Consider the following 17,611-nt stretch of genomic DNA (forward strand, 5'->3'; position numbering starts at 1 on the left):
GCATGTTCAGGGGCTGTGCTGTGACTTGCCACCAGTGCCCAGGAATGAGTTTGTAATAACATCTGTCTAATGACACTGGACTAACCGGTTTAATTCATTCTTTTTTTTAAGCTAACTGGGGTGTTGTGGTTTTTTTCACTAGTGATGATGGCCAAAGAAAAGCCGCCAATTACGGTCGTTGGAGACGTCGGAGGACGCATCGCCATCATAGTGGTATGGTGCTGTGTCGTCAAGCACAAAGGGAAGGGACACTGCTGGCTCTTAGTCACTGGAAGTCTAGAAATATGATAGATTTCAGTGGGTCCATCTGTCCTTCCTCTCCCAATCTGCGTTAAGAAAAGGGGCAGAGATCAGTAGTAGTCCATGCATGTAAAAGAAGCACAGCGCTGCCCCTTCTCAGACCCGCTCCCAGGTCAGCCTTCCCGAGGTGGGCCGGAGATGAGCCCGTCGTCACTGGTGGGAACAGGTGACTGGCGCAGACTCGCTGTATTGGCATGCTGGTTCCCTGCTTCAGAGGCCTTGATGGCTGGAGGGTCATGTTCGTTTACAGCAGTTCCCTTTGTGGCACTTTCTCTTGTAATGAGTTAGGAATGAAAAGGAGGGAAGCCACGCTGGCAGCTGCTGTGTCGTACATACCTGCCCAGAATCCTTGCTGCTTTTTCTGCCAGTTTCTGGAGGCCCACAGGCGCTTCTGCTGCCAGCTCTGGATGCCCAGTCTTTGGCTGAGGCATGTCCTCTGATTTGCTGCAGGAACCGTGGGAAACCACATGCAGAGGGGTGTGTCTCTAGGCTGCGATGGGAGGTGGTTCTAATGCTGCCTGTCCTTGCAGGATGACATTATTGACGACGTGGAGAGTTTTGTTGCTGCTGCAGAGATCCTGAAAGAGAGAGGTGCTTACAAGATCTATGTGATGGCCACTCATGGCATCCTGTCTGCTGAGGCCCCCCGCCTAATTGAGGAGTCCTCCATTGATGAGGTCTGTCTGCTTCTAAACAGAACATTCTACTTGAGTCAAGATTTATTGCTACAGTTTCTGTGGATAATAAAATGTCTCGCCAGCATTGTGGCGCACGCCTTTAATTCCAGCACTCGGGAGGCCCAAGTAGGAGGATCACTGTGAGTTCAAGGCCAACCTGGGACTACAGAGTGAGTTCCAGGTCAGCCTGGGCTAGAGTGAGACACTACCTCAAAAACAAACACAAACAAACAACAAACAAACAAAAACTTTAACTGGAACTGGACAAAATTATAGCTTGGAACTTGAGCTGAGGGCATTAAATGTCAAATTTCCTTTTTTTTTTTAAATTTTTTTATTTTTCAAGGTAGGGTCTCACTCTAGCCTAGGCTGACCTGGAATTCACTATGGAGTCTCAGGGTGGCTTAGAACTCACGGCACTCCTCCTACCTCTGCCTCCCAAGTGCTGGGATTAAAGGCATGCGCCACCATGCCTGGCTCAAATATACTTTCTGAGTTAACCAGTTTAGGGTATAGTTGGTAATAGTGATTATTTTCTATTCCACTTATCACCAGGTGGTGGTGACAAATACTGTCCCTCATGAGGTCCAGAAGCTACAGTGTCCCAAGATAAAGACTGTGGATATCAGCTTGATTCTTTCTGAGGCAATTCGGAGGATCCACAATGGAGAGTCCATGGCGTACCTCTTCCGGAACATCACGGTGGATGACTAGCTCCTGGCTGCCTGGTTCCCGGAGCTCCAGAGGGAGGCATGGCCACAGCAGGACATCGAGTGTGGACAGTGTGTCCTGGCAGGAGAGGCTGGGGAGAGGCTGCCTGCCTATAGTCTCTCTCCCAGGCCAGAAGGAGGAGACATTGAGAAGGGCAAGAAAACTGAGCTGGAGGTTAAAGAACGCAGCCTTAATGTCCACCACCGCCAGTGCTGCTTAGAAGCGACCTGTCCTGACCACATGGTGAACCACAGTGATGTGAAGAGGAGCTCAAGGCAGAGAAGGGCTTGCCGCTGTCGATGCTCCGTTGTCCCGGCTCTGGGTGCGCAGGTGCGCTGCTGGTCTCGGTTGGGGTGCTGAGTGGCCCTGGAATTCTGTATCAAGCTGTCCTCTCCCTGGCCAGGTCCACTTAAGCCTTTGATAGAGAATCACATTTTGTCTCAGAAACTGCTGTGCCTACTATCACTTGAAAATGAGCCTTCATGTCTCCGTCGTTGTCAAGCTGGTCTAACTAGAGAAGCCTCCTGTCCCTGGCAGCATGTCGCTCTCGAGCCACAAATAAAAGAGTTTCTTGTCTCTCTAGTGTCTTCTGTCCCCCACAGGCTTCTGGTTCCCACCTAGATTGTGACTAACTTTATTCAGACTGCAGAAAATTGTGCATAACCAAAGGGTGGTGAGGGCCTGGGCGTGGTAGGAACCACAGACAAGGGGCTTCCTGACCACCAAGTCAAACCTTTGTGTGTATGGCTGGGCGTGGTAAGCATGCCTTTGATCTCAGCACTCAGGAGGCAGAGGTAGGATGGCTGTGAGTTCAAGACCAGCCTGGAACTACACAGATCCAGGTCACCGTGGGCCAGAGTGAGTCCTTACCTCAAGATAAAATCTTCGCATGTATGATAGGTATACGTATTGGGCGACAGGTGCTAGAGATTGAACCTAGAGTCTCCCTCATGCTAGACAAGTGTCCCTCCATGAGTCAAATGAATGAACTGTCATTTTCCTCTGAGGCTGACAATGCCGGCTGTTTGCCTCAACTGGGACTAAAATCGTCCTTCTACCTCACTTTTTTTTTTTTTTTTTTTTGTATACCCCCAATCCTACACTTTCACATACTCTGACTACAGTGAAGGGACCAGAGGTAGGACTATCTTCACATGCCTCTGACTGTTGCCCAGCCAGCAGATCAAGCCCCATATTTTAACCATCATGGCTCTGGCCAGACAGTATGAAACATTCCTTCTGACACTGCTCAAAACAGGCTCATGGGATGATGGTCCCTTTCTACAGAGGGATACACCATGCTATTCCCTACTGGAGCCCCACATGCCTCCTTCCCCTCTGAACCAATCATCCCTGGCCGCTGTGCCCCATATGGTGGGAATTGGTGCCTGAGAGTGTTGTTATAAACCAGCTCCACAGAAAGAAGAGCTGGGCCGGGCGTGGTGGTGCACGCCTTTAATCCCAGCACTTGGGAGGCAGAAGTAGGAAAATCATTGTGAGTTTGATGCCACCCTGAGACTACATAGCAAATTCCCTACCCAACGTTTTAAAATAATGTCATGTGGCTGGAGAGATGTCTTAGTGGTTAAGGTGCTTGCATGCAAAGCCAAAGGACCCCAGGTTCAGTTCCCCAGTACCCATGTAAAACCAGATGCACGAGGTGGTGCATATGTCTGGGGTTTGTTTGCAGTGGATAGAGGCCCTGACGTGCCCGTTCTGCCTCTTTCAAATAATAAATGATGTCATCACAATTTATTACACCTCTGTCAGGAGGCCATACTGTAAACACAGCAGAGCTTTTTATTTTTTTGTTTGGTTTTTTGAGGTAGGGTCTCACTCTAGCCCAGGCTGACCTGGAATTCACTGTGTAGTCTCAGGGTGGCCTCAAACACATTGTGCTCCTCCTTCCTCTGCCTTCCGAGTGCTGGGATTAAAGGCATGCACCACCATGCCTGGCTAGCAGAGCTTTTTATACCTTTGAGCTCGCTCCAAGGCAGGACCAAGTGTCCAGGAAGGAGGGCTGTTGGGAAATGAACTGGAGTTGCTTACAAGCTGTTAGGTCCTGAGAGACAGAAAGAATTCTTTTATTTGGATGATGGTATTTTACTGTCTTGAAGTTTCCATGACTTTTTTTTTTATTCTCAAATGACAAGGACTGTTCCCAGCTCACAGTTTGGACTTGGAGCACATTAGCTTTTTCAAGTACACAAATAACTTACTTTCTGTTAATGATCCAAGTAGAGGGATTGGAGCAAAGAGCACAGTCATTACGATAATTAGCATGGTGCCAGAGAAGGCTGTGGCTCAGTGGGCAGGAGACTCTATTCTTAATTAGTCAAGGTAGGCGGATTACTATTCTTTCTAGATCTCTGCAATTGTGGAAAAAGTTGGTAGTTGAAAACAAAGGTCCTTTTCAAGTCCACTAATTAACATTTTCTTTATTTTCCCTATATCTCCAAGGGCAGTGATTTTTGTGCTTTTTTTCATTTTACTTTGAATATATCTAGCATTTATTTTTATTAATTTATTTATTTGATTTTTCGAGGTAGAGTCTCACTCTGGCCCAGGCTGACCTGGAATTCACTATGGAGTCTCAGGGTGGCCTCCAACTCACGGTGATCCTTCTATCTCTGCCTCCCAAGTGCTGGGATTAAAGGCGTGCGCCACCACGCCTGGCTATTTTTATTTTTATTTATTTATTGTGTATCTGACTTACGTGGGTCCTGGGGAATTGAACTGGGGTTCTTTGGCTTTGTAGGCAAATGCCTTAGCCACTAAGCCTTCTCTCCAGCCCAAGGGTAGTGATTTTTAAATGTGTTTATTAGATGAGACAATAGTTTTATGGGATTAGAAAACCCCACTCTAGAGCTGGAGAGATGGTTTAGCTGTTAAGGCGCTTGCCTGCAAAGCCAAAGGATCCCCGTTCAACTCTCCAGGAGCTCTGTTGGCCAGATGCACAAGGGGGTGCGGAGTTCATCTGGAGTGGCTGGAGGCCCTGGCGCGTCCATTCTCCCTCCCTCCCTTCCTCTTTCTCTATCAAATAAATAAAATATTTTTAAAAAAAGAAAACACCACTCGAGCATTTTGTGAATCCTAATGTGCTCAGTAAAATACTAAGCCTCATGGAGGACTTGCATAGTATGTGCAAGACCTGGGGTTTGTTCCCAGCAATGCACAAGTAAAGATTCTGTACCTCAGTGACGTAAAAGTGGACATGTGGGGCTGGAGAGATGGCTTAGCGGTTAAGCGCTTGCCTGTGAAGCCTAAGGACCCCGGTTCGAGGCTCGGTTCCCCAGGTCCCACGTTAGCCAGATGCACAAGGGGGCGCACGCGTCTGGAGTTCATTTGCAGAGGCTGGAAGCCCTGATGCGCCCATTCTCTCTCTCTCCCTCTATCTGTCTTTCTCTCTGTGTCTGTTGCTCTCAAATAAATAAATTTTTTAAAAAAGTGAACATGTGGGGATTCAAGGTGACATTTTGGTCCACGCATAATAAATAGTGACTAACATTCTGCAAAGGCAACTTTAAAATGAGCCTCTCTACTCCCCAGGCTGTGCCCTATGGTTGCTGGGACAACCAATGCCTAATCCTAAAGTTTAAGTTTAGTCAGACCTAAGCTAAGAGTGTAAATGCAGAAAAGATTACAAAGTCCTTTGGTGACCAACAGCTCCTTGACCTACAGGTATTGAGAAGATAATAGTAGCCGGGCATGGTGGTGCATGCCTTTAATCCCAGCACTGGGGTGGCAGAGATAGGAGGCTAGCTGTGGTTCAAGGCCACCCTGAGACTACATAGTAAATTCCTGATCAGCCTGGGCTAGAGCAAGACCCTACCTCAAAAAAAAAAGGGGGGGGGCTGGAGAGATGGCTTAGCGGTTAAGCACTTGCCTGTGGAGCCTAAGAACCCCGGTTCGAGGCTCGGTTCCCCAGGTCCCACATTAGCCAGATGCACAAGGGGGCACACGCGTCTGGAGTTCGTTTGCAGAGGTTGGAAGCCCTGGCGCGCCCATTCTCTCTCTCTCCCTCTATCTGTCTTTCTCTCTGTGTCTGTTGCTCTCAAGTAAATAAATAAATTAATTAATTTAAAAAAAATAAAAAAAGTAGTGCCCCAGTATTGGGGAGATGGTTCAGCATTTAAAAACATTTGCTTGCAAAGCCTACTGGCCTGGGTTTGATTCTCCAGTGTCCACATAAAGCCAGACTTAGTGGCTAATCCTTGAGTTTGCAGTGGCAAGAGATCCTGGTGTGTCCATGCTCTTACACAAGTGAATGAATAAAAAGAAAAAAAAATTGTTTGAGGTAGGGTCTCTAGCCCAGGCTGACCTGGAATTCACTATGTAGTCTCAGGGTGGCTTTGAACTCATGGTGATCCTCCTACCTCTGCCTTCTGAGTCCTGGGATTAAAGGTGTGCGCCACCACAGCCAGCTTAAAATTACATATTTTTAAAAAGCAGGAAAGCCTGGTGTTGTGGCACAGGACTTTAATCCTCAGGAGGCAGAGGTAGGAGGATCACCATGAATTCGAGGCCACCCTGAGACTATATAGCAAATTCCAGGTCAACCTAGGCTAGAGTGAGACCCTACCTCAAAAAATCAAAAGCAAAACAAAAGAAAAACAAAAACACAGGGTGCCAAGTGTGGCGCATACCTTTAGTCCCATCACTTAAGAGGCAGCAAGAATTGCTGTCAGTTGGTGACCAGTTTAGGCTAGAGTGAGACCCTACCTTGAGGAGAAAAAAAAGAAAAAGAAAAAGAAAGAAAAGAAAAGAAGGTGGGCTGGAGAGATGGCTTAGCGGTTAAGCGCTTGCCTGTGAAGCCTAAGGACCCCGGTTCGAGGCTCAGTTCCCCAGGTCCCACGTTAGCCAGATGCACAAGGGGGCGCACGCGTCTGGTGTTCGTTTGCAGAGGCTGGAAGCCCTGGCGCGCCCATTCTCTCTCTCTCCCTCTATCTGTCTTTCTCTGTCTGTCACTCTCAAATAAATAAATAAATTTAAAAAAAAAAAAAAAGAAAGAAAAGAAGGCATGGTGGCATATACCTTCAGTCCTAGCACTTAGGAGGCTGAGGTAGATGGATCACTGGGGGTCAGCCTGGGCTACAGAGTGAGGTTCAGGTCAACCTGGGCTACTATGAGACCCTGCTTTAAAACAAAGTTTCCAATTCAGACTAAACTATAAATCCAAATTTGCAGCTGCAATGAAAGGTTTCCGTTAAGTACTGTACAAATACCTGTTAGGAAGTTCTAGTTACATGTTTTCTGCAACAGTGTGGTATAGGAAAATAATCTCATTGCAGGGGCCCCAGCTTCCCCCATCCTGCCTGGAAATGAACTTCAGAACTGGCACTAAGCCAGCAGAGGCTTTCTTTGGAGCTAAATGAGTGCAGGGCAGGGCAGAGGAGGTCTGCCATCTGGCTGCTAATTGGAACGCTCTCGGAGTAGTGGGTAATTCTTGACCAGCGCCAGCCTCTCATAGAACAAAATGATGGAGGAGGAACTGTCCCTGAGGGGCAAAGGCCCCAGGACTGCATCCCCTCGGTATGTCACCCTGTCCCAGGGATGTCCGGCAAGATGCCATGAAGGCCTTAAATCTTTCTGCTTCCACCGAGCTTGTGAATCTGCCCCTTTTTAGGTTAATGAAATGGATGTAGCAGAGCCTCAGGAGACGGCCCTAAACCTTCCTCCCAAAGTGACCCATCTCTACTTCATGTGGCCTGGCCTAGCCAGTCAATATCTTTTCTTTGAGAATATTTATTAAGAACAAAAGGGAGCGGGGCATGGTGGCGCATGCCTTTAATCCCAGCACTCTGGAGGCAGAGGTAGGAGGATCGCCATGAGTTCGAGGCCACCCTGAGACTCCATAGTGAATTCCAGGTCAGCCTGGGCTAGAGTGAGACCCTACCTCGAATTAAAAAAAAGAACGAAATGGGCTGGAGGTGGTGGGGGTGCTGGAGAGATGACTTAGCCATTAAGGCTTTGGCCAGCAAAGCCAAAGAACCTCGGTTCTATTCTCTAGGACCCAGGGAGCGCATGCATCTGGAGTACGTTTGCAGTGTTTGGAGGCCCTGGCGCACCCATCCCCCCCCCTCTCAAATAAATAAATGATTAAAAATAAATAAAATGGGAGTGCTGGATAGATGGCATAGCAGTTAAAGCACTTGCTTGCAAAGCCCTAAGACCCAGGTTTGATTCCCCAGGACCCACGCAAGCCAGATGTACAAGGTGGCGCATGCGTCTAGAGTTCGTTTGCAGTGGCTGGAGGCCCTGGGGCACCCATTCTCTCTCTCTCTCCCTCCCTGCCTCTTTCTCTCACAAATATATACATTTTTTAAGTGCATCTTGGGATGTGGGCAAGACTTCCCTCGGATACTCCCTGGCCTCAGGCTCCCCTGTGAATTTTGGAAAAGGCCCCAAAGGTGGCCTAAGCTCTCAGCCAACGCGCGTTCTTAGAATCCTGGGAGCGCATCCTGCTCCCACCAAGTGACCCCCCCCTCCCCACAGCCGGCGACCCGTGCGCCCCTCGTTCCAAACGTCTACCGGCTCCGAGGGCCAGGAACCGGAGCGCAGGGCCCAAGCTTGGGGGCCTCAACCCCGACCGACAAGCTGGCTTCCCCGACCCCCCCGCTGCCGCTTCCCGGCGGCTAGAGTTGGAGGTGGCCGGGCGCAGCTAGGCCAGGCTCCCTGGAAAGAGCGAGGCTTGGTCGCTCATCCTCCCGGGGGGTGGGGGACACACCCGGCTTCCAGCAGGGCGCAAGATGATGCCAGCGATGGAAGACAGGGTCACCCTCAGGGAGCTGGCCGACCTGGCCATTGGCACCCCGGAGGTGGGCGCCGTGAACTTCACGGCCTTGCACACACTCATCGTAGCAATACTTAAGAACCTCAACCTCCAAGAGATCCTCATTGACTTTCAGTACCTGTCTGTTGAGCCCCGCCGCTCGGTGGAGTCCATTCGGACCTCCCTCAGCACCCCGCGCATGTCAGGGCAGCTGCCAGGGCAGCCGCCAGGGCAGCCGCCAGGGCAGCCTCCAGGGCAGCCGCCAGCGCAGCCGCCAGCGCACAAGGAAAAGCGAAGGAGTGTGATTAAGATTCCTTCCCAGACACTGGAAAGTCAGGTGAAGGGCTTGGGCAGCCAGGTGCAGGACCTCAGCAAACAGGTCAAGGCCATAGACCACAAAGTGCAGAACATCACCACCCATGTGCAGCACATAGCCTCTCTGGGCAGCCTGGCTGACCGGGACTTACCCAGGTGGAAGGAGGAGGAGATGGCTATGCTGGGGGCCCTGGAAACGCAGATGAAGCCTGCGGAGGCCAGTGAATTGCCACCGAAGCTGCAGACCACATCCTCACTGACTCCCCTGGGTCAGCTGAGGATCAAGGAGACCATAAAGGGTACCAGAGTGATCAAAGACACCAAAGGACAGATCAGCGATATCAGCCCAGACAAGGTGAGTGCTCTGACCCTTCTCCAGCCTACTCTTCGCTGCCAGCAATACAAAGGGGGCTGCAGCCAGGCCTGAGAGAGAGGAGCCTGGCCCCTCCTACTTCCCACTCTCCTTTCCAGTCCACGGACCTGCTGCAGGCCATCACTGAAGATGTGAGAGTCCTGAAAGAAGCTCACCAGTTGGCCCAGGAGACCCCCGAGATGAAGCCCCAGGTGAGGGTGTCCCAGAAATCCACCCTCAAGTGTGCGGTTGACCCCTTCCCATGTTCCTCCCCTGCCCCATGTTTTCTAGGGTCATTCGACACTTCTCAGACACTCATGAACAATAAACTGACGCAGAAGGAAGCTGACAATATCTTGGGATATTCCTACCATGGGTTCCCTTTAAAAAAAAATGAATAAAGGGTTGGAGTGATGGCTTAGTGGTTAAGGCACTTGCCTTGGAAGCCTGAGGACCCAGGTTCAATTCCCCAGGACCCATGTAAGCCAGATGCACAAGGGGGCACATGCATCTGGAGTTTCTTTGCAGTGGCTGGAGGCCCTGGTGTGCCCATTCTCACTCTTCCTCTCTATCTTCCTGTCTGTCTCTCTCTCAAATAAATTAGTTAAATGAATAAAGAGGAGGGAACAGGGTAAATACAATCAAAATACATGATGTAAACCGGGCGTGGTGGCACCTGCCTTTAATCCCAGCACTCAGGAGGCAGAGGTAGCAGGATTGCTGAGTTTGAGGCCACCCTGAGACTCCATAATGAATTCCAGGTGAGTGAGTCTGGGCTAGAGTGAGACCCTACATCAAAAAAACAAAAACAAACAAACAAACATGATGTACATGTATACAGATGTCACAGTGAAACCTATGATTATGTCTAATTAATATATTTTAATAAAAACTGAAGAAAAAGTAGGTTGAGGTGGCTCACACCTGTAATCCCAGGAGCCAATGCTGGCCTTCCAATTGCTGAGACGGACTTTGAATTCCTTATCTTCTTACCTCTACCTCCCAAACTCTGGGATGTGTGCCACCGAGCCAGACACTTCCCTTTTCAAACTTTAAAGTTCATTTTGGGGCTGGAGAAATGGTTTAGCAGCTAAGGCGTTTGCCTACAAACCCCAAGGACCCAGGTCAAGCCAGATGTACAAGGGGGGCAGATGCATCTGGAGTTCTTTTGCAGTGGCTAGAAGCCCTGTCATGCCCATTCTCTCTCTCTCTCTCCCTCTCTTTCTCTCTCTCTCTTTCTCATTCTGTCTTTCTTCTATCTCTCTCTCTCTGCTTGAAAATAAATAAATAAATAAATAAAGTTCATTTTGTTGTGTTCTGAATCTAATCTTGGCTTCTGGAGATTGGAACATCTCACGTGTTCACACCTTGCTTGAGGGCCTCCCAAGGACTTTTCTCCTTCAAACTGTGGACACACTGCTGACTCTTGCTCCTTCCGAGGCAAGGTGGGCCTCACCTGCAGTGCTGGAAGATTTAGGTAGTGGGTAGTGTGAGGCGAACCCAGGACCAGCACTTCCTACTTCTGTATTAAATTGACTTGGCACGCTGTCCTGTGTTACCACTCCACGCTGTACCCCTCTTGCTGGCTAGAAGAAGGACTGGGAGCCTGGCTTTACCTGCCAGGTAAAACCAGGTAGCACCTAGAAACCTTCCCTTCACATATATTCCTCCTCTCTTCCTCGCCCCCCACGCCCTGAGTGCGCAAGCGTGCGTTCGCACAGGACTGCGTGATGCTCCATGTCCACGCTCTGCTTCCAGATACTCCTACACCGCATTAATGAACTTGAGGACCAGATGAAAGAACGAGATGAATTGCTGGTAATGTGGGCCAGTGCTTGGGGAAAGGGCCCTCTGCGGTGGGATGGGGGCTTATCCTTAGCCTGGCTTCTCTCTAGAACTCATCTCAACCTTCCCCCACCTCCTGTCCACGTCCTTCCAGGGCAGGATGCTACTGCTCCTAGAAGGAAACCCTTCCCACCCTTGCCCAGAGCGCTCTTTTGGGCCCACGACACCAAGAACGGGCTGCTCAATTCTGGCAGGTCGCTGAAATGACCGACCATGACTCCCGCCCAACCCTGGTGGTCCAGGTCTGCTCTGGGGAATTAAACTTGGCGTGTATCTGTTATTGTCAGGAACAAATAAAACGGACGCTGAACATCGTTCCTGGTAAAGAAGAAGTCACCATGGTCACCTGGGAAGAGCTGGAACAAGCAATCACTGATGGCTGGAAGACCTCACGAAAGGTGAACAAAGTGGGGGTGGACACTGATCTTCGTGGGAGGCTTCCCAGAGCCCCCTGTCTCTCCCCCTACATCATATTCTGATATGTAGATTGTGCATAATTCATCTCATAAACTCTATATTGTGGGTTTCTAATTTTTCTCCAGGGTGGTATTCACTCTAGTGAACAGGATACATTTTTGGGATTTTTTTCAAAATATTTTATTTCTATTTATTACAGACAGAGAGAAAGAGAGTGAGCGCGCTAGGGCCTCCAGCTGCTGCAAATGAACTCCAGATGCACGCACCCCCTTGTGCATCTGGCTTACATGGGTCCCAGGGAATTGAACCTGGGTCCTTTGCCTTTACAGGAAAATGTTGTAACCACTAAGCCATCTCTACACCCTGGATTTTTTATTTTAACTGCTTCCTGGGCCTGTTGGGCTTAGAACAGCAACATAGAAGAGAATTTACACTCTTTGACCCTCCCCTACCCACTCCGTATGCCAGTACCCAAGTCTTTTAATTTTTTAAAATTTTATTGTTTATTATTTGTGTGTGTGAGAGAGAGAGAGAGAGAGGGAGAAAGAGAGAGATTGGGTATAGGCATGTCAGGGCCTCCTGTCACTGCAAACAAACTCAAGACACATGTGCCACTTTCTTTTTAGAGCAAGTGAACGAGAGAGAGAGAGAGAATTGGCTCACCAGGGCCACAGCTACTACAATCAAACTTCAGACGCTTGCACCACCTGGTGGGCATGTGTGACCTTGCGCTTGCCTCACCTTTGTGCATCTGGCTTATGTAGGATCTGGAGAATCAAACATGGGTCCTTAGGCTTCACAGGCAAGCACCTTAACTGCTAAGCCAGCTCTCCAGCCTGACATGTGCCACTTTGTGCTTTACATGGCTACTGGGGATTCAAACCCAGGCTATCAGGTTTTGTAAGCAAGTGCCTCAAACTGTTGAGCCATCTCCCCAGCCCAATTTTTAGGTTTTTTTTTTTTTTGAGGTAGGGTCTTGTACTAGCCCAGGCTGACCTGGAACACACTCTACAGTCCCAGGTTGGCCCTGGGCTCACGAGGATCCCCCTACCTCTGCCTCCCAAGTGCTGGGGTTAAAGTGTGCTGCCGTGCCCAGCAACATTGATTAATCCTCCTCCCACTCCCTTATCTCCTCTATCCTCCTCCCCTGAGTGCCCAAATTGTTGAGCTTTGCCAACCAGTTGGGTAGAAAATAGTGCCCAGGAGGGCTGGAGAGATGGCTTAGAGGTTAAGTGCTTGCCTGTGAAGCCTAAGGACCCCGGTTCAAGGCTCGATTCCCCAGGACCCACGTAAGCCAGATGCACAAGGGGGCGCATGTGTCTGGAGTTTGTTTGCAGCGGCTGGAAGCCCTGGCGTGCCCATTCTCTCTCTCTGTCTCTCACTCTTTCTCTCTCTGTCACTCTCAAATAAATAAAAATGAACAAAAAAAAAAAAAAAAAAAAGAAGAAGAAGAAAAAGAAAATAGTGCCCAGGAGCTGGAGAGATGGTTCAGTGGGTAAGACTGCTTGATACACGGACATGAGGAACTGAACTCAATCCTTGGCTGTACAGGTTTGTAACCCTCAGCCCTGATGGTGGGCGGTGGAGACAGGTGAATCACTGGGGTTCTCTGGTTAGCCAGTATAACTGAAAAATGGTGATCTAAGTTTAGTAAGATACTCTATTTCAGGGAAATAAGGAAGTGTGATAGAGGGACACCAATATCCCTCCAGCTTCCACATGTATCCATGCACACACACATCTGAACACACACGCGCTACATCCCACACGTACTACACCACACACCAGTAAATAAATGAAAAGAAGAAAGTAGGTCTGGGCGTGGTGGCGCACACCTTTAATCCCAGCACCTGGGAGGCAGAGATAGGAAGATTGTTGTGAGTTTGAGGTCAGTTTGAGACTACACGGCGAATTGTCAGCCTGGGCTAGAGTGAGTAGAGTGAGACCCTACCTCTAAAAGAAAGAAAGAAAGGAGGGAGGGAGGGAGGGAGGGGAGGAAGGAAGTAAGGGTGGAAGGAAGGAAGGAAGGAAGGAAGGAAGGAAGGAAGGAAGGAAGGAAGGAAGGAAGGAAGGAAGGAAGGAAAGAGTGCCCCACGGTAGCATTCATGACCTCTGCAGCATGTAAAACATTTTGCAGTCTATTCTAAAATGCATAAATCTCTTAAGTATTCATGAACCAGAATTTCTAGCCCTGGAATCAACACCCTTGTAAAGGGTCCCTTGCTGATTGCAACTCGCGGAAGGATGTGTCTATCTGTCTATTCATCCCGAGACAGTGTGCACACTCACCAAATCATTTTCAAACTCCAACCTTTCATCTACATGCTACCAACCTGGATTTTTTTTTTTTTTTTACATGGCCCTCACAGACAGAATTGGCTGCCTATGGATCTCAAAATTCTCCTTCCCCCAGCTCTGGGCAGTTGGGTTCCTCAAAGTGTGTGTAGGGGTGATCATCTCACAGTTGCCCAGGCAGAAACTAGGCGAAGAATGAACCTTTTGGTGCCCCCAAGTGGCCCTCTCAGGAACCTCCAAATATTCACTGGCTACAGCACACACCCCACCATCTCCAACATTAACCTTGAATTTGTGGCAATCCTCCTGCCTCTGCCTCCTGTGTTCTGGAATTACAGGTGTGAGCTGCCACACCTGGCTTCTGTTTCCCATTGGCACATAAAATAATGGAGAATGTTAGAGGGTACCATAAGATACAGTGAGGTGGAGAGAGAGGGCAAGAGGCACATTTTGGTAAGAAGGTCTTACTACTGTTAATATCCTTAGATGTTTAGGACTTGAGAGGTTCTCCTTTATTTTAGCTTAGCATAGCTTAGCTTTTGTTTTGTCTTCTTGTTTTTAGTTACTTTTTTAGTAAACAGAGAGTACAGAAAGAAGGCAGGGAAAGAGAGAGAAAAAAAAATGAATGGGCACACCAGGGCCTCTAGCCATTGCAAACAAACTCCAGATACATGCTCCTCTTTGTGCATCTGGCTTTACATGGGTAACTGGGGAATCAAAGCTGGGTCATTAAGTGTCTTAACCACTGAGCCATCTCTCCAGCCCCTTATTTATTTATTTATTAATTTTTGTTCCTAAGTTTTTTTTAAATTTTTTATTTATTTGAGAGCGACAGACACAGAGAGAAAGACAGATAGAGGAAGAGAGAGAGAATAGGCGCGCCAGGGCTTCCAGCCTCTGCAAATGAACTCCAGACACGTGCGCCCCCTTGTGCATCTGGCTAACATGGGACCTGGGGAACCAAGCCTCGAACCGGGGTCCTTAGGCTTCACAGGCAAGCGCTTAACCGCTAAGCCATCTCTCCAGCCCGATCTGGAATTTTTTTTGTATGAATTCATGAATAAAACTTAGGAACATGGGGCTGGAGAGATGGCTTAGCGGTTAAGCGCTTGCCTGTGAAGCCTAAGGACCCTGTTTGAGGCTGGATTCCCTAGGACCCACATTAGTCAGATGCACGAGGGGGTGCACGTGTCTGGAGTTCATTCTCAGTGGCTGGAGGCCTTGGCGCGCTCATTCTCTCTCTCTCTCTCTCTCTCTCTCTCTCCTTCTTTCTCTCAGTATGTCTGTTGCTCTCAAATGAATAAAAATAAACAAAAAAAATTTAATTCCAGATCATTGGTTTTATTCCTATTTTCTTTCTTTCTTTCTTTCTTTCTTTCTTTCTTTCTTTCTTTCTTTTTTTTTCCAGGCAGGGTCTCACTCTAGCCCAAACTGACCTGGAACTCATTCTGTAGTCTCAGGTTGGCCTTGAACTCACAGCACTCCTCCTACTTTAACCTCCAGAGTGCTAGGATTAAAAGATTGCACTGTCATGCCCAGCTTCTTCAATTTTGGGGGGCAGGGGGAGTGGGGTTTGAGGTACCATCTTGCTCTAGCCCAGGCTGACCTGGAATGTAGTCTCAGGGTGACCTTGAATTCACAGGGATCCTCCTACTTCTGCCTTCTGAGTGCTGGGATTAAAGACATGTGCCAATTATACCCAGCTCACTTTTTTTTTCAAGGTAGGGTCTCACTCTGGCCCAAGCTGTCCTGGAATTCACTATGGAGTCTCAGGGTGGCCTCAAACTCATGGCAATCCTGCTACCTCTGCCTTCAGAGTGCTGGGATTAAAGGTGTGCGCCACCATGCCCAGCTTTCAAATATATTTTACTTGCAAGCAGAGAGAGAGAGAGAGAGAAAGAGAGAGAAATTGAGTATAGACACACTACATTGTAAACAAACTCCAAATGCAAATGCCACTTTGTGTGCTGGGGGACTGAACCCAGGCTGTCAAGTTTTTGCAAGCAAACACTTTTAATCACTGAGCCATCTCTCTTAAATATCTTTCGCTGAGAGATTTCAAATGTCTCTTGGAAAAGGAACCTGGTGGGTTTGAGAGATGGCTTAGTGGTTAAGGTGTTTACCTGTAAAGACAAAGGATACATATTTGATTCCCCAGAACCCACATAAGCCAGATGCACAAGTGGACACATATGTCTGGAGTTTGTTTGCAGTGGCTGGAGGTCCTGGCATGCCAATTCTCTCCCTCTCTCTCTCATCTATCTATCTATCTGCCTCTCTCTCTGTCAAATAAATTAAAAAAAAAAAAACCTAAGTATTTGAAAAGGCACCTGGAAGTTACAGTAATCTTTCTTTGGCTCTAGAAAACTACAAATCCCTCATCTCAAAGATTCCCAATTTGTCCATTTTCCTTGATTCTCTCTTGGAGGAACTGCTCAAAATTTGCAGCATCCATGATTCCACCTTCTACAGAGTGTGTGCCATTGAGGGTGAACTTTAGAACCTGCTTCTTTTCTTCCACAAGCTTTTGCATGTGTGCATTAGAGGCAGAAAGGGAGGAGGGGAGCTGGAGGGATGGCTTAGAGGTCAGGACACTTGCCTGCAAAGCCAATGGGCCCAGGTTCAATTCCCCAGAATTTATGTAAGCCAGGATACACAAGGTGGCATATGTGTCTAGAGTTTTTTTGTTGTTGCTGTTTGTTTTGTTTTTGCACTGGCTGGAGGCCCTGGAGTACCCATTCACTCTTGCTCTCTCTCTCCCTCTCTCTCCCTCTCCCAAATAAACAAATAAAAATAAATTACTTGAAAGTAAGAGAAAGGAAGGCAGGAAGGCACACTACATAGAATAAAGAGCCCATAGTACATTGTTTTTTATTTATTTATTTAATATTTTATTTATTTATTTATTTATTTATTTATTTATTTAGGGAAAGAGAAAGTGGGTCAGAGCCTCCAGCCACTGCAAATGAACTCCAGAGGCATGCACCATCTTGTGTATCTGGCTTTACATGGATACTAGAGAATTTAACCTGGGTCCTTTGGCTTTGAAGTCATATGCCTTAACGACTAAGCCACTCTCCAGCCTTTTATTTATTTATTTATTTAAACAGAAAAAGAGGGGGAGAGAGAGAGAGACAGAAGAGAGAGAGAGAAAGAGAATGGGCGCACCAGGGCCTCCAGCCACTGCAGATGATCTCCAGATGCATGCTCCCCTTTGTACATCTGGCTATCGTGGGTTCCCGGGGAATTGAACCTGGGTCCTTTGGTTTTGCAGGTAAATGTCTTAAATTTTAGCCATCACTCCAGCCCCTCCTTTTTTTTTTTTGGTTTTGCAAGGTAGGGTCTCGCTCTAGCCCAGGCTGACCTGGCATTCACTTGGTACTGTCAGAGTGACCTTGAACTCACAGTGTTCCTCCTATCTTTGCATCCCCAGTGCTGAGATTAAAGGTATGTGTCACCACTGCCCGGCTCTTCTCATTACATTTCATGTAGTTAAATTTGGCATCTGCGATGTCTACTCAGTCATTAATCTCATACAGGGAATGTTTATAGTCATGTGATACTTTTTAAAATATTTTATTTATTTGAGAGAGAGAGAGAGAGAGGTGTACCAGGGCCTATAAGCACTATAAACAAACTCCAGACACATGCACCATTTTGTGCATCTGGCTTTACTTACTGTGTAATCAAACCTTGGCTGTCAGGTTTTGCAAGCAAGTGTCTTTAACAGTTGAGTCATATCTCCAGCCCTCTTAAAAATATTTATTTGCCCAAGCCAGATGTGGTGGTGCACGCCTTTAATCCCAGCACTTAGGAGGCAAAGGTAGGAGGATCACCATGAGTTCAAGGCCACCCTGAGACTCCATAGTGAATTCCAGGTCAGTGTGAGGTAGAGTGAGACTCTACCTCAAAAAAAAAAAAAGTATT

At 48.0% G+C, this 17,611-nt stretch overlaps 2 protein-coding genes across 2 annotated transcripts in view; both read left to right on the forward strand.

The window, feature by feature from the left end:
* The window catches only part of Prpsap1 (phosphoribosyl pyrophosphate synthetase associated protein 1), a 28,839-nt gene extending 26,575 nt beyond the window's left edge, over window positions 1–2,264 (forward strand). The window contains exons 8-10 of the mRNA XM_004655211.2: window positions 143–213; window positions 831–977; window positions 1,533–2,264. Coding sequence (XP_004655268.1) covers window positions 143–213; window positions 831–977; window positions 1,533–1,691 — 377 coding nt within the window. The 3' untranslated portion in view covers window positions 1,692–2,264. The remainder of the gene's footprint in view (window positions 1–142; window positions 214–830; window positions 978–1,532) is intronic.
* Window positions 2,265–8,449: 6,185 nt separating this feature from the next.
* The window catches only part of Qrich2 (glutamine rich 2), a 31,894-nt gene continuing 22,732 nt past the window's right edge, over window positions 8,450–17,611 (forward strand). Inside the window, exons 1-4 of the mRNA XM_045159567.1 lie at window positions 8,450–9,130; window positions 9,247–9,339; window positions 10,886–10,945; window positions 11,260–11,370. Of these exons, the coding sequence (XP_045015502.1) occupies window positions 8,450–9,130; window positions 9,247–9,339; window positions 10,886–10,945; window positions 11,260–11,370 (945 nt within the window). The remainder of the gene's footprint in view (window positions 9,131–9,246; window positions 9,340–10,885; window positions 10,946–11,259; window positions 11,371–17,611) is intronic.

The sequence above is a fragment of the Jaculus jaculus genome, chromosome 9, assembly GCF_020740685.1.
Source record: "Jaculus jaculus isolate mJacJac1 chromosome 9, mJacJac1.mat.Y.cur, whole genome shotgun sequence".
NCBI lineage: Eukaryota > Metazoa > Chordata > Mammalia > Rodentia > Dipodidae > Jaculus > Jaculus jaculus.